At 51.0% G+C, this 16,118-nt stretch overlaps 1 protein-coding gene across 1 annotated transcript; it reads right to left on the bottom strand.

Moving 5' to 3' along the window:
* Positions 1–523: 523 nt before the first annotated feature.
* SIGIRR (single Ig and TIR domain containing) lies at positions 524–12,429 on the bottom strand. Its single transcript, XM_075566916.1, has 10 exons — positions 12,332–12,429; positions 11,002–11,062; positions 9,831–10,020; positions 9,281–9,411; positions 8,433–8,573; positions 7,996–8,139; positions 5,689–5,791; positions 5,166–5,316; positions 899–1,061; positions 524–711 (listed from the first exon to the last, which is right to left on the bottom strand). The coding sequence occupies exons 2-10, from the start codon at positions 11,006–11,008 to the stop codon at positions 548–550; spliced, it is 1,194 nt and encodes a 397-aa protein (XP_075423031.1). The 5' UTR covers positions 11,009–11,062; positions 12,332–12,429; the 3' UTR covers positions 524–547.
* Positions 12,430–16,118: the final 3,689 nt, after the last annotated feature.

The raw sequence follows: 16,118 nt of genomic DNA, 5'->3' as shown, positions 1-16,118 counted from the left end.
CTCTAATGAGATAGTAAACTCCTGGGATTAAGGAGTCTGTCCTGTCTGCGGTGCTGTACCTGTGAGATGGTGTCACTGCCTGCATGTGACACCAATACACAGCTCTTGCCATACAGGCAGTATGGCTTCATCATTGGAAATTAGAGTCTTTCCCCCTCTTCTCTCTTGATAAGAGAATGATTATCTCTTGTTTGCATCCCTTCTCTCCCTCATCCTGGTTCTATCTCTCTGCTCTCCCTCTCTTGCCCCTTTTCTCCTTCTACCCCCCCTCCTCTCCCTACCCCAACCTCTCTTCCCCCTCTTCCTCCCCCCCTCTCTCCACCTACCCTATCCTCTCCCTCACCCATCCTCTCTCCCACCACCTTCCCCATCCTCTCTCCCCATCTACCCTGTCCTTTCCTCAATTCTGCCCTCCTCTCTTCCTCGCCCTCTCTCCCCTCCCTCTCTTTATCCCATCCTCTTTTCCTCGTCCACCCTCTCTCCCCCTTCCCTTCTCTCCCCACCTCCCCCCATCATCTCTCTCCCCCTTCTCCCCTCCTCTCTCCCCCTATAACTCTGGCTCCGTTACCAGACAGTAATAATCAGCTCTGGCTGAGTAGTTCCGGGACCCCAGGTCTGAAATGTCAACATCCCCCGAGGGTCCGCAGTCTGTCATAAGGGTCCCTGGAGCCATCCGAGGAGGGGGAGCTTTATAGAGGCTTCTCCGCACACCTGGAGAAGAAGAAGAGAGTAAGGGAGGCAGGGAGAGAGATCTGAAGGAAGTGAGGGAGGGAGGGAGACTTACTAAAAAGGGGTAAGGGGATAGAGAGGGGGAGACGGAGAAAAGAAAATAGAGGTAGACAGACTGGAAGAGAGAGAGTGTGGGGACAGCAGGGATGGATATTTGGGGTCACTGTACCCAGGTCCCCATCAGGGTCGGGGTCCGCGGCATCACTGCTCGGGATCAGCATGGGGTCCTTGTCATCCTGACACTGGGTTTGAGGGTCCCCCATCCCTTTCAGGAGGCAGACCTTCCGAGGCAGAGCAAGACGCAGCTCCTTCCAGAAGCCAGAGGAGGGGGACTGTGCAGGAGAGAGGGGCAATTACGCACGCAGGAGCTGGGTTACTGCATCAAGATGTTACACAGTGACTGCTGGGGCAATAACGCACGCAGGAGCTGGGTTACTGCATCAAGATGTTACACAGTGACTGCTGGGGCAATAACGCACGCAGGAGCTGGGTTACTGCATCAAGATGTTACACAGTGACTGCTGGGGCAATAACGCACGCAGGAGCTGGGTTACTGCATCAAGATGTTACAGTGACTGCTGGGGCAATAACGCACGCAGGAGCTGGGTTACTGCATCAAGATGTTACAGTGACTGCCGGGGCAATAACGCACGCAGGAGCTGGGTTACTGCATCAAGATGTTACACAGTGACTGCTGGGGCAATAACGCACGCAGGAGCTGGGTTACTGCATCAAGATGTTACAGTGACTGCTGGGGCAATAACGCACGCAGGAGCTGGGTTACTGCATCAAGATGTTACAGTGACTGCTGGGGCAATAACGCACGAAGGAGCTGGGTTACTGCATCAAGATGTTACACAGTGACTGCCGGGGCAATAACGCACGCAGGAGCTGGGTTACTGCATCAAGATGCTACACAGTGACTGCTGGGGCAATAACGCACGCAGGAGCTGGGTTACTGCATCAAGATGTTACACAGTGACTGCTTGGGCAATAACGCACGCAGGAGCTGGGTTACTGCATCAAGATGTTACAGTGACTGCTGGGGCAATAACGCACGCAGGAGCTGGGTTACTGCATCAAGATGTTACACAGTGACTGCCGGGGCAATAACGCACGCAGGAGCTGGGTTACTGCATCAAGATGTTACAGTGACTGCCGGGGCAATAACGCACGCAGGAGCTGGGTTACTGCATCAAGATGTTACACAGTGACTGCTGGGGCAATAACGCACGCAGGGGCTGGGTTACTGCATCAAGATGTTACAGTGACTGCCGGGGCAATAACGCACGCAGGAGCTGGGTTACTGCATCAAGATGTTACAGTGACTGCCGGGGCAATAACGCACGCAGGAGCTGGGTTACTGCATCAAGATGTTACACAGTGACTGCTGGGGCAATAACGCACGCAGGAGCTGGGTTACTGCATCAAGATGTTACAGTGACTGCTGGGGCAATAACGCACGCAGGAGCTGGGTTACTGCATCAAGATGTTACAGTGACTGCCGGGGCAATAACGCACGCAGGAGCTGGGTTACTGCATCAAGATGTTACACAGTGACTGCTGGGGCAATAACTAGGGTGACCACCCGTCCCCGTTTTGCCGGGACAGTCCCGGTTTTTCGGTTGCTGTCCCGGTTTCCTGTGTGTCCCAGAAATGTCCCGGTTTTTCCCCGTGTGTTCCCGTTTTTTTTTAATGTCCGCGGCGGTGCGCGAGTAATTAGCTGGAGTGCGCGAGTGAGCGGCGGCGCGGAGGAGGAGACTGCAGCAGCCCGGCGGTGAGTATTTTTTTTCATGCCAGGGGTTGGGCTTCTCCTGTAGAAACATGCTGGGCCTTGCTGATTGGAGGATGCGGCCCGACATTGAACAAAGTCCCGCCCCCGGCATTTGCTACCTTGGCCAATCCCCTGCGTCCCGGCATTAAGCCCGTCCACGGCATCATCGTTCTCCAAGTCCCGGCATGTGGGAATGGAAAGGAAGGGTGCCTAGGGGCAGGGCCGGTGTGCCTGGGGGCAGGGCCACAGTGCCTTGGGGCAGGGCCAAGGTGCCTGGGGGCAGGGCCAGGGTGCCTGGGGGTGGGACTTCTGCTTCCTGCGGCAGAGCACACGTGGTGTGTCTCTGCCCGCTCCTGGCTCCTTTGCGCGGTGTCTCCTGCCCGCCCGGGGTGATAGGAGGTGGGTATTTCTTCCTTTGCCTCCTGTCCTGGCGCTCCCTTCCCCTCCGGTCCCCTTGGTGCGGGAGATGGGCGTGGGGGCGGGCAGTGGTGGCTGCGCGGTGTCCCCCCATTCTGCCCAGGGATCCCGTGGCTGCCCGCCGGGGAAGGGGAGGAGGGGGGTGGGCGGCAGTTTGTACCTTTGCATCCCGGGCCCGGCGCTCCCATCTACCCCCCCCCTTGGTGCGGGAGATGAGCGTGGGCGTGTGTGTGTACCAGTGTGTGTGTACCAGTGTGTGTGTGTTCCAGTGTGTGTGTGTGTGTGTGTGTGTGTGTGTGTGTGTGTGTGTGTGTGTGTGTGTGTGTGTGTACCAGTGTGTGTGTGTGTGTGTGTGTGTACCAGTGTGTGTGTGTGTGTGTGTGTGTGTGTGTGTGTGTGTGTGTGTGTGTGTGTGTGTGTGTACCAGTGTGTGTGTGTGTGTGTGTGTGTGTGTGTGTGTGTGTGTGTGTGTGTGTACCAATGTGTGTGTGTGTGTGTGTGTGTGTGTGTGTGTGTGTACCAGTGTGTGTGTGTACCAGTGTGTGTGTGTGTGTGTGTGTGTGTGTACCAGTGTGTGTGTGTGTGTGTGTGTGTGTACCAGTGTGTGTGTACCAGTGTGTGTGTGTACCAGTGTGTGTGTGTGTGTGTGTGTGTGTGTGTGTGTGTGTGTGTACCGGTGTGTGTGTACCAGTGTGTGTGTGTGTGTGTGTGTGTGTACCAGTGTGTGTGTGTGTGTGTGTGTGTGTGTGTGTGTGTACCAGTGTGTGTGTGTGTGTACCAGTGTGTGTGTGGGTGTGTGTGTGTGTGTGTGTGTGTGTACCTGTGTGTGTGTCAGTGTGTGTGTGTGTACCAGTGTGTGTGTGTGTGTGTGTACCAGTGTGTGTGTGTACCAGTGTACCAGTGTGTGTGTACCAGTGTGTGTCTGTGTGTGTGTGTGTGTGTACCAGTGTGTGTGTGTGTGTACCAATGTGTGTGTGTACCAGTATGTGTGTGTGTGTGTACCTGTGTGTGTGTGTATGTGTACCAGAGTGTGTGTTTGTACCAGTATGTGTACCAGTGTGTGTGTGTGTGTGTGTGTGTGTGTGTGTGTACCAGTGTGTGTGTACCAGTGTGTCTCCCCCTCTCCCCCCCCCCCCTCCCCGTCTCTCTCTCCCTCCCCGTCTCTCTCTCCCTCCCCCTCCCTCTCTCCCTCCCCCTCCCTCTCTCCCTCCCCGTCTCTCTCTCTCTCTCTCTCATCTTAACTGCCGTATACCTACACCGAAGTAACCTACCCTGCTTTCTTCCAGATCTGACTCAAGTTTCACCCGGGAGACATCGGAAGACAGGTAGGGAACACCTCCCCTCCAGTATAGTACATTGAGGGACTGCGGATCAGGTAAGATCCCAGGCGGGATTGCGGCTTTAGAAATTGTGAAGAGGGGGCGTCCTGACACTGGTTAATGGGTTCAGAATCATTCACATCTGGGTTTTTGTTTGTTCGATTAGTGAGGTACACACACACACACACACACGTAACAAGGACTAATGGTAGTAAAGTATAAGTGTACTACAATAAAAAAAAAATGTCCCGGTTTTTAATTTTCAAAATCTGGTCACCCTAGCAATAACGCACGCAGGAGCTGGGTTACTGCATCAAGAGGTTACAGTGACTGCTGGGGCAATAACACACGCAGGAGCTGGGTTACTGCATCAAGAGGTTACAGTGACTGCTGGGGCAATAACACACGCAGGAGCTGGGTTACTGCATCAAGATGTTACAGTGACTGCTGGGGCAATAACGCACGCAGGAGCTGGGTTACTGCATCAAGATGTTACACAGTGACTGCTGGGGCAATAACGCGCGCAGGAGCTGGGTTACTGCATCAAGATGTTACAGTGACTGCTGGGGCAATAACGCACGCAGGAGCTGGGTTACTGCATCAAGATGTTACACAGTGACTGCTGGGGCAATAACGCACGCAGGAGCTGGGTTACTGCATCAAGATGTTACAGGGTCATTAAAGGGAGAATAAGTCATTCGGGGGCTGGGCAACTGTGATAAGAGACTACAGGGGCAAAAAGGCACTCAAGAGCTTGGTTACTGGGATTTAGATGTTACGGGGACATTAAATGGGCCATAAGGCAGCTGGGTTTGTGTAATAACATGTTACTGTTGGGGCAATACGGACCTTAGGAGTTGGGTTACTGCAGTGACATACTACGGGATCTCACCCCACTCCCCCCCCCCTCTTCCTAACACACATACCACAGACCCAGCCTTCCAGAGAAGAACTTGCAGGGATCCTCGCTGGGAATTCAGGAGTTGGGTGACCGTCCCAGGCAGGTCCTTGTACTGATTCTCAAACAGGATGAAGATGGGTCTGCGTGAGAGCTCCAAAAGGCGGAACAAACCCTCCCTGAATAAGGCGGGAGGAGGCACGTGAGAGGGAGACCACCCCTGCAGTGTCTGGCATTATAAATAACCCTTCACCCCCCCCCCCAGAACATCCAAAATGAGAGCGTCTCTTTGGACTAGACTTGTAAAGGGTCGCTGCCAAGGCAATAAGGCACCTGCGGTTCTGGGTTGGTGCAATAAGATGTTACACGGTCACTGCTGGGGCAATAAGGCACTCAGGAGCTGGGTTACTAAAATATGTAACTGCAGGGGTAATAAGGTGCTCGGGAGTGGCGTTAGTGCAATAAGATGTAGCACGGTCACTGCTGGGGCAATAAGGCACTCGGGAGCTGGGTTACTGCAATACGTTACTCCGGGGCAATAAGGCACTTACCTAAAGTTGCTCTGGCACCATTCCTGCTGAAGGTACCCAAGTGAGAGAATCACTATGAGACGCCGGCAGCGGCTGGCGTTCATGAGCAGCTCAGCGGAGGGATCTGCGGGAGAGGATGATAACAACAACACATCTACTTGTATCTCAAAAGTGCTTTCCAGTCTAACACTTTAGAGTTATTGGTGCAGCCACCTCTGGGGTGGAAGCAGGGGTGCATGGTTCTGTCGCCAAGCTCCAGAAGGTGGGGATGGGAACAGTGCTGTTATTATTATAGCAGAGGGACAGGGGGGTAGGGCTTTGTGTCTCAGATCACATAGAGAGAGTGTCGGGGTCGAGACAAGGGAGGGGTAAGGCCTAAGGTAGGTCAGGTTATGTGGGTTAGATGAGATTACCTGGATGTGGGGTTGACGTTACATGAGTTAGTGATGAGGTTCGGTCTACATGAGGTTACTTGGGTCACATAACATTACTTGGATCAGATAATGGGTTAGTGAGGAGGTTACCATCGTTACATGTTAAGTTTCCTGGTCTATGATAGGTTTCCTGAGTTAGTGGTGGGGTTTCCTGATCTAAGTGAAGTTACATTGGTTAATGGTGAGGTTACCTGGGCTATTAGTTAACTGACATGGTCTAGGCGAGGTTACTGGACTAGTGGTGAGGTTACCTAGTAGATGATGGTACCCGAGTTACTGGGGATGTTACCTGGGTAAGTCATTAAAGTGAACCTTTGCTAGATGATGTTACCTGGATAAGTGGTTAAGTTATATGTTCTAGTTGAGGTTACCTACGTTACTGGGGGACTTTATTCTGCCTGCGCTATGTATCGTTTTTAAGGATTGAGTCTTTTCCTGTATTTACTATACTATGTATTAAAGCTGCAGTTCAAGCTGCCGGTTAAAAAAAATTCCACTCAATATGTGCATCAATGCAATCTGCACACTGACAAGTGATTCGCTAAGCTGCCGATCGATCCGTTCTCCTGTAATCGATCGCTGAATCGGGGGTTATTTAATCCACTGTTAGGGCTGCACATGAGTACCCAGGATGCAAAGTTCTGTGTGGAAGGTCATGTGACCAGGCAGGCACTAGATACAATTGGTGCATTGCTAGAGGGGGCAGGGCTCAAGAGCCAGAGCCTGTCTCAGAAGAGGAAGGGGGTGTGACTTTGTAACTGGTTTCTATAGAAACAAAAATGCTTGTTACATTAGAAACATTAAAAATGTCTTTAATTACAGAACTGATTTTTTTTTTTCAACTAAAAAAACACACATGTAGGATATTGCTTGAACTTCAGATTTAAAATAAATATTATTTTATAATTTCATATATACACCTATTCTCCTAGTAGGTTATTACTATTTTTGTATATACCCCATTTCATAATACTTTTTTCTTGTGAGCAGCTTTATATTAACCGCTGTTCTTTTTTTGTCCTAGTGGTTTAGTTACTTGGTCTAAATGAGGTTACTTGGGTTAGTGGTGAGGTCAACTGGTCTAGATGAGGTTACTTGGGTTTAGTGGTGAGGTCACCTGGTCTAGATGAGGTTACTTGGGTTAGTGGTGAGGTCACCTGGTCTAGATGAGGTTACTTGGGTTAGTGGTGAGGTCACCTGGTCTAGATGAGGTTACTTGGGTTAGTGGTGAGGTCACCTGGTCTAGATGAGGTTACTTGGGTTAGTGGTGAGGTCACCTGGTCTAGATGAGGTTACTTGGGTTAGTGGTGAGGTCACCTGGTCTAGATGAGGTTACTTGGGTTAGTGGTGAGGTCACCTGGTCTAGATGAGGTTACTTGGGTTAGTGGTGAGGTCACCTGGTCTAGATGAGGTTACTTGGGTTAGTGGTGAGGTCACCTGGTCTAGATGAGGTTACTTGGGTTAGTGGTGAGGTCACCTGGTCTAGATGAGGTTACTTGGGTTAGTGGTGAGGTCACCTGGTCTAGATGAGGGTACTTGGGTTAATGGTGAGGTCACCTGGTCTAGATGAGGTTACTTGGGTTAATGGTGAGGTCACCTGGTCTAGATAAGGTTACCTGGGTTAGTGAAATATCATCCAAATATCATCCAAAGATACCTTGATGTGAAAGCATTTACACAAGGCTGTGTAAGTGTTTATGTTATTTCACACTTCATTTCACATCACAGTTCTATATCATTATAGTGTATCAGACGTCGGTATAGTCCCTCAACCTGTGCTCCCCCATTTTTTGTCTGTTTAGTGGTAAAGCTACCTGGTGTAGATTAGTGTATCTGGGTTAGTGCTGAGGTTACCTGGGTTAGTGCTGAGGTTACCTGATCTAGGTGAGATTACCTGAGTTGGGCAGCAGGTTCCTCTCGTCCAGGTGCAGTTTGTACCCATACCTGTTCTCCAGGTGAGGTTTCAGGATAAAGTTGGTGAATTTAGTGTCAATGTTTGAGGGGCAAAAAGACACGTAGGCGTCATACAGACGACCATCTGCGGAAAGACACAGAGCCCTGATCTGTACCGCCATAGAGGTGTAGAGACTCTCCCTTCACAGTCATAGAGGTCATGGTTTCTGCCCCACCTCTGAATTACCTAACAATCCTAATACTAGGCTTTGAGTTGAGCCTCTGTGTCTCCTCACTATCGGTCCTCGAGGTGGTCGGCTATACAGCACCTTATAAGTCCCAGCGGTGCGTGTACCTCCTACTTGTCCTAGCAGTTCACGTCAAAGTTACATTTCCAGAGGTGCCTGGTGTTTCTTGCCAAGTCCTAGAGGTGCTCACCATTTATTTCCGGGTCCCCGTATTTGTCTCTGCGCCAGAGCAAGACATTGAGCCGACATTTGAGGTACAGAACGCTACCGACCAGCAGCACCGTAAGTACACATAGCGCAAACAGGACTGCAGCCAAATGTCCGGCCTTATCTGTACGGGACAAGAGAGTTATATACTTAGGGTGCAATACACACCGTGGCCACTTGGTGTCAGTCTCTGTATGATACCTATACCCTGCAATACACATAGTGACCACTGAGTGTCAGTCTCTGCATGATATCTATAGCCTGCAATACATACAGTGACCACTGGGTGTCAGTCTCTGTATGATATCCATACCCTGCAATACAAACAGTCCCCACTGGAAGTCAGTCTCTGTATGATATCCATACCCTGCAATACAAACAGTCACCACTGGGTGTCAGTCTCTGTATGATAGCTATACCCTGCAATACACAGTGACCACTTCGTGTCAGTTTCTGTATGATAGCTATACCCTGCAATACAAACAGTCACCACTGGGTGTCAGTCTCTGTATGATATCTATAGCCTGCAATACACACAGTGACCACTGGGTGTCAGTCTCTATATGATATCCATACCCTGCAATATAAACAGTCACCACTGGGTGTCAGTCTCTGTATGATAGCTATACCCTGCAATACACATAGTGACCACTGGGTGTCAGTCTCTGTATGATACCTATTCCCTGCTATACAAACAGTCACCACTGGGCGTCAGTCTCTGGGTACGGTACACCTTGACCACAGGTTGTCGTTGTCTCTGAGAGGGAATATAACCAGCAATACATGGAGCCAGCACAGGGTGTCCCCGTCATTGAAAGGTAATGTGAGCACCTGCAGTGTGGAGTGTGAAAGTGACTGTGATGTTCTGCAGCAGGCAGGTGAACTTCCCATAATCCTCTGCTGTTGTCACATTCACGTCCAGAATGCTGGACAGGACCCGTTCCGAGCTGTTAAATCCGCTCCTGGGCAGAGAAATCGCCAGTAATGAGACTAGGGACCTGCAACGCGTTTCTCTATTAACCCCTTCCCTGTCAGAGACCTGGAAAGCCTCCGTCAATTAACCCCTTCCCTGCTAGAGATCTGCAGTGTTTCTCCAATAACCCCTTCAGTGCTAGATATCTGTGCAGAGCATCGTTCCATTAACCCCATCACTGCTAGACACCCGTGCAGAGCATTGTTCCATTAACCCCTTCACTGCTAGATACCTGGACACCGCATCGCTCCATTAACCCCTTCACCGCTAGATACCTGTGCAGAGCATCTTTCTATTAACCCCATCACTGCTAGGTACCTGTGCAGAGGATCGCACCATTAACCCCATCACTGCTAGAAACCTGCAGAGCATTCCACCTGGGTGACAGTTAACCCCTCGCTGGCTCACCAGACACTCTGCTGCTCGTGGTACACGCTCTGCGCTGTGCCTCCGTCCTTCAGCCAGCTTAGGGTCCCATTACACGAGTCTCCGAGGCTGAGGGTACAGTTCAGGGAGAGGAGGGAGCCCAGGACCGGCCACAAATCCTGCTCCGCAGAAGGGGGGGACAGAAGGACGGGCAGCGTTCTGCATGCAGCCTCTGTCCGAGGGGAGAGGGGGAGAGGGACATGCTGCGGTATAGACCAGAGTATGCAGAGTATGCAGAGTATGCAGAGTATGCAGAGTAAGGCAGGACACAATACCTAGTCCAGATTTGCCTCCGCGTGGAAATGTTTGGGAGGGCTGAAATTACTCAGCATCATTATACAGTGCCGCATGTTCATAATCAGGAAGCTGGAACTGTATAGGGATACTCTGCATCATTATACAGTGCAGCATGTTCATAATCAGGAGGCTGGAACTGTATAGGGATACTCTGCATCATTATCCAGTGCAGCATTTTCATAATCAGGAGGCTGGAACTGTATAGGGATACTCTGCATCATTATACAGTGCCGCATGTTCATAATCAGGAGGCTGGAACTGTGTACAGATACTCTGCATCATTATACAGTGCAGCATGTTCATAATCAGGAGGCTGGAACTGTATAAAGATACTCCGGATGATTATACAATGCAGTATGTTCATTATCGGGCTGGTAGTTTGTAGACATACTCAGCATCATTATACAGTGCAGCGTGTTTATTATTACGGACTGTAAGTGTAGAGAGATACTTAGTCTCTGCATCATTTGTATACATCACAGAGTGATCATATTTTAAGGACTGGAAGGGTTACACTGTGACATGCGACTCAGACAATACGCCTCTGTATACAATGCCTGCCTATGGTATATCTGTGTGTCTTGCTGTATATCACCTTGGTTTTCCATGAGACTGAGGCATAATACATAGAGATGCTGTCCCCCTGTGCACACATTCTCAGTCTGATCACTTGTGTTGCACAGGACAATGTCAGAGTGTGTGTGTGAGTGTGAGTGTGTGTGTGTGTGTTAGCCTGGGTGTTAGGGGCTGGCATATGAAAAGGTGTCTGCCTCTGATGTGTTAAAGCGGTGAGTATAACCCAGGAGGAGATCAGGGGGTGTCACAGGGGTAAGAGGGGGGTGTTCTCACGCCTCACCAGCCATCTGCAGGGGACGTCACTCCTGGTGTCCCAGTGAGAGGAGGGTGTCCGGAGGGAGCTGAGAGGCAGGAGGGTGTGATAAGTGAAACATACACTGGGACAGCACAATACCACTGACACAACGCACACAGTGTGACAACACACAGGCTGCCACAACATACATACACAGTGCATTGATAGCACACAGCATGCAAGACGCAGTACCCCCTGACACACACACACACACACACACTGTGTTTACACAAACACAAGTGTACAAAACATGCCAAACAAAAGACAGTAGAAAGTTATGTGACGTGCAGAAGGTCACGCAAACATGGCAGGTATGTACATACAAACACACACACACACATTCTGCACGCTCTCCTCCCATTAGGAATTTCGCAAGAGGAATATGAACTGCAGAGCTACTGATCCACTGAACACATTCAGGAGAGAGGCAGCCAGGCAGGGAGGTATGGTACACACAGGCACACACACTGCCTGACACACAGATACACACACCAGGTAGGTATGAGACACACACATACACACACCAGGAAGGTACAGGACACACAAACACACACACACACCAGGAAGGTACAGGACACACAAACACACCAGAAAATGTACAGGACACACACCAGGAAGGTATGGGACACACACACACACACACACCAGGAAGGTATGGGACACACAAACACACACACACACCAGGAAGGTACAGGACACACAAACACACCAGAAAATGTACAGGACACACACCAGGAAGGTATGGGACACACACACACACACACACACACCAGGAAGGTATGGGACACACAGGCACACACACTGCCTGACACACAGATACACACACCAGGTAGGTATGAGACACACACACACACACACACACACACACACCAGGAAGGTACAGGACACACAAACACACACACACCAGAAAATGTAGAGGACACACACACCAGGAAGGTATGGGACACACACACACACACACACCAGGAAGGTATGGGACACACAGGCACACACACACACACACACACACACACACACACACACACACCAGGAAGGTATGGGACACACAGGCACACACACAGGCAGGTGTGAGATACAGCAGACACACATCAGACAGGTGTGAAACACAGACACACACCAGGAGTTACACCAGTAAGTTATGGGACACGGACACACACACCTAGAAGGTATGAGACACCCACACAAAGAGTCACACCAGTAAGGTATGGGATACACACACCAAGAAGGTACAGGACACAGACACACAGCATGAAGGTATGGGACAAACACAAGACACACCAGGAAAGTATAGGACACACACAGACAGGTGTGTTACCTGGTGCCGTTCTGCGCCTCTGCCCTGTGCTCCTAGCTGCCTCAGGGCAGAGCCTGGCACCCACAGCACCTGTGAGAGGAGGAGGAGCAGAGGGAGGGACCCCAGAGAAACCAGGAAGTGACCATCTACTGTACCTGCACAGCCAGGCTCTGCGTGCGTGTGTATATATCTACTGTACCTGCACAGCCAGGCTCTGCGTGCGTGTGTATATATCTACTGTACCTGCACAGCCATGCTCTGCGTGCGTGTGTGTATATCTACTGTACCTGCACAGCCAGGCTCTGCGTGCGTGTGTATATATCTACTGTACCTGCACAGCCAGACTCTGCGTGCGTGTGTATATATCTACTGTACCTGCACAGCCAGGCTCTGCGTGCGTGCGTATATATCTACTGTACCTGCACAGCCAGGCTCTGCGTGCGTGTGTATATATCTACTGTACCTGCACAGCCAGGCTCTGCGTGCGTGTGTATATATCTACTGTACCTGCACAGCCAGGCTCTGCGTGCGTGTGTATATATCTACTGTACCTGCCCAGCCAGGCTCTGCGTGTGTATATATCTACTGTACCTGCACAGCCAGGCTCTGCGTGCGTGCGTGTATATATCTACTGTACCTGCACAGCCAGGCTCTGCGTGCGTGTGTGTATATATCTACTGTACCTGCACAGCCAGGCTCTGCGTGTGTGTGTGTATATATATCTACTGTACCTGCACAGCCAGGCTCTGTGTGCGTGTGTGTATATATCTACTGTACCTGCACAGCCAGGCTCTGCGTGTGTGTGTGTATATATATCTACTGTACCTGCACAGCCAGGCTCTGCGTGCGTGTGTGTATATATCTACTGTACCTGCACAGCCAGGCTCTGCGTGCGTGTATATCTACTGTACCTGCACAGCCAGGCTCTGCGTGTGTGTGTATATATCTACTGTACCTGCACAGCCAGGCTCTGCGTGCGTGTGTGTGTGTATATCTACTGTACCTGCACAGCCAGGCTCTGCGTGCGTGTGTATATCTACTGTACCTGCACAGCCAGGCTCTGCGTGCGTGTATATATATCTACTGTACCTGCACAGCCCGGCTCTGCGTGCGTGCGTATATCTACTGTACCTGCACAGCCAGGCTCTACGTGCGTGTGTATATATCCACTGTACCTGCACAGCCAGGCTCTGCGTGCGTGTATATCTAATGTACCTGCACAGCCAGGCTCTGCGTGCGTGTGTGTATATCTACTGTACCTGCACAGCCAGGCTCTGCGTGCGTGTGTGTATATATATCTACTGTACCTGCACAGCCAGGCTCTGCGTGCGTGCGTGTATATATCTACTGTACCTGCACAGCCAGGCTCTGCGTGCGTGTGTGTATATATATCTACTGTACCTGCACAGCCAGGCTCTGCGTGCGTGTATATATCTACTGTACCTGCACAGCCAGGCTCTGCGTGCGTGTGTGTATATATATCTACTGTACCTGCACAGCCAGGCTCTGCGTGTGTGTGTATATATCTACTGTACCTGCACAGCCAGGCTCTGCGTGCGTGTGTGTATATATATCTACTGTACCTGCACAGCCAGGCTCTGCGTGCGTGTGTATATATCTACTGTACCTGCACAGCCAGGCTCTGCGTGCGTGTGTGTGTGTATATATCTACTGTACCTGCACAGCCAGGCTCTGCGTGCGTGTGTGTGTGTATATATCTACTGTACCTGCACAGCCAGGCTCTGCGTGCGTGCGTGTATATATATCTACTGTACCTGCACAGCCAGGCTCTCCGTGCATGTGTATATATATCTACTGTACCTGCACAGCCAGGCTCTGCGTGCGTGTGTGTATATATATCTACTGTACCTGCACAGCCAGGCTCTGTGTGTGTGTATATATATCTACTGTACCTGCACAGCCAGGCTCTGCGTGCGTGTGTGTATATATATCTACTGTACCTGCACAGCCAGGCTCTGCGTGCGTGCGTGTATATATCTACTGTACCTGCACAGCCAGGCTCTGCGTGCGTGTGTGTATATATATCTACTGTACCTGCACAGCCAGGCTCTGCGTGCGTGTGTGTATATATCTACTGTACCTGCACAGCCAGGCTCTGCGTGCGTGTGTGTATATATCTACTGTACCTGCACAGCCAGGCTCTGCGTGCGTGCGTGTATATATCTACTGTACCTGCACAGCCAGGCTCTGCGTGCGTGTGTGTATATATATCTACTGCACCTGCACAGCCAGGCTCTGCGTGCGTGTGTGTATATCTACTGTACCTGCACAGCCAGGCTCTGCGTGCGTGTGTGTATATATATCTACTGTACCTGCACAGCCAGGCTCTGCGTGCGTGTGTGTATATATATCTACTGTACCTGCACAGCCAGGCTCTGCGTGCGTGTGTGTATATCTACTGTACCTGCACAGCCAGGCTCTGCGTGCGTGTATATATATCTACTGTACCTGCACAGCCAGGCTCTGCGTGCGTGTGTATATATATCTACTGTACCTGCACAGCCAGGCTCTGCGTGCGTGCGTGTATATATCTACTGTACCTGCACAGCCAGGCTCTGCGTGCGTGTGTGTATATATATCTACTGCACCTGCACAGCCAGGCTCTGCGTGCGTGTGTGTATATCTACTGTACCTGCACAGCCAGGCTCTGCGTGCGTGTGTGTATATATATCTACTGTACCTGCACAGCCAGGCTCTGCGTGCGTGTGTGTATATATATCTACTGTACCTGCACAGCCAGGCTCTGCGTGCGTGTGTGTATATCTACTGTACCTGCACAGCCAGGCTCTGCGTGCGTGTATATATATCTACTGTACCTGCACAGCCAGGCTCTGCGTGCGTGTGTATATATATCTACTGTACCTGCACAGCCAGGCTCTGCGTGCGTGTGTATATATCTACTGTACCTGCCCAGCCAGGCTCTGCGTGCGTGTGTATATATATCTACTGTACCTGCACAGCCAGGCTCTGCGTGCGTGTGTATATATCTACTGTACCTGCACAGTCAGGCTCTGCGTGCGTGCGTGTATATATCTACTGTACCTGCACAGCCAGGCTCTGCGTGCGTGTGTATATATCTACTGTACCTGCACAGCCAGGCTCTGCGTGCGTGTGTATATATATCTACTGTACCTGCACAGCCAGGCTCTGCGTGCGTGTGTGTATATATCTACTGTACCAGCACAGCCAGGCTCTCCGTGCGTGTGTGTGTGTATATATCTACTGTACCTGCACAGCCAGGCTCTGCGTGTGTGTGTATATATCTACTGTACCTGCACAGCCAGGCTCTGCGTGCGTGTATATCTACTGTACCTGCACAGCCAGGCTCTGCGTGCGTGTGTATATATCTACTGTACCTGCCCAGCCAGGCTCTGCGTGCGTGTGTATATATATCTACTGTACCTGCACAGCCAGGCTCTGCGTGCGTGTGTATATATCTACTGTACCTGCACAGCCAGGCTCTGCGTGCGTGTGTATATATATCTACTGTACCTGCACAGCCAGGCTCTGCGTGCGTGTGTATATATCTACTGTACCTGCACAGCCAGGCTCTGCGTGCGTGTGTATATATATCTACTGTACCTGCACAGCCAGGCTCTGCGTGCGTGTGTGTATATATATCTACTGTACCTGCACAGCCAGGCTCTGCGTGCGTGCGTGTATATCTACTGTACCTGCACAGCCAGGCTCTGCGTGCGTGTGTATATATATCTACTGTACCTGCACAGCCAGGCTCTGCGTGCGTGTGTGTATATATCTACTGTACCTGCACAGCCAGGCTCTGCGT

Source organism: Ascaphus truei, chromosome 12 (assembly GCF_040206685.1).
Source record: "Ascaphus truei isolate aAscTru1 chromosome 12, aAscTru1.hap1, whole genome shotgun sequence".
NCBI lineage: Eukaryota > Metazoa > Chordata > Amphibia > Anura > Ascaphidae > Ascaphus > Ascaphus truei.
The sequence above is the reverse complement of the archived record's forward strand: the minus strand, read 5'-3'. Positions and strand labels throughout refer to the sequence as shown.

What these genes read in the sequence shown, in the direction of transcription:
- SIGIRR (XM_075566916.1), bottom strand. An exon ending in CGGGGACCCGGAAATAAATG is followed by an intron (nt 8,140 to 8,432) that starts GTGAGCACCTCT and finishes GTCTTTCCGCAG; the next exon opens with ATGGTCGTCTGTATGACGCC. An exon ending in TCTGGAAGGCTGGGTCTGTG is followed by an intron (nt 1,062 to 5,165) that starts GTATGTGTGTTA and finishes TCTCCTGCACAG; the next exon opens with TCCCCCTCCTCTGGCTTCTG.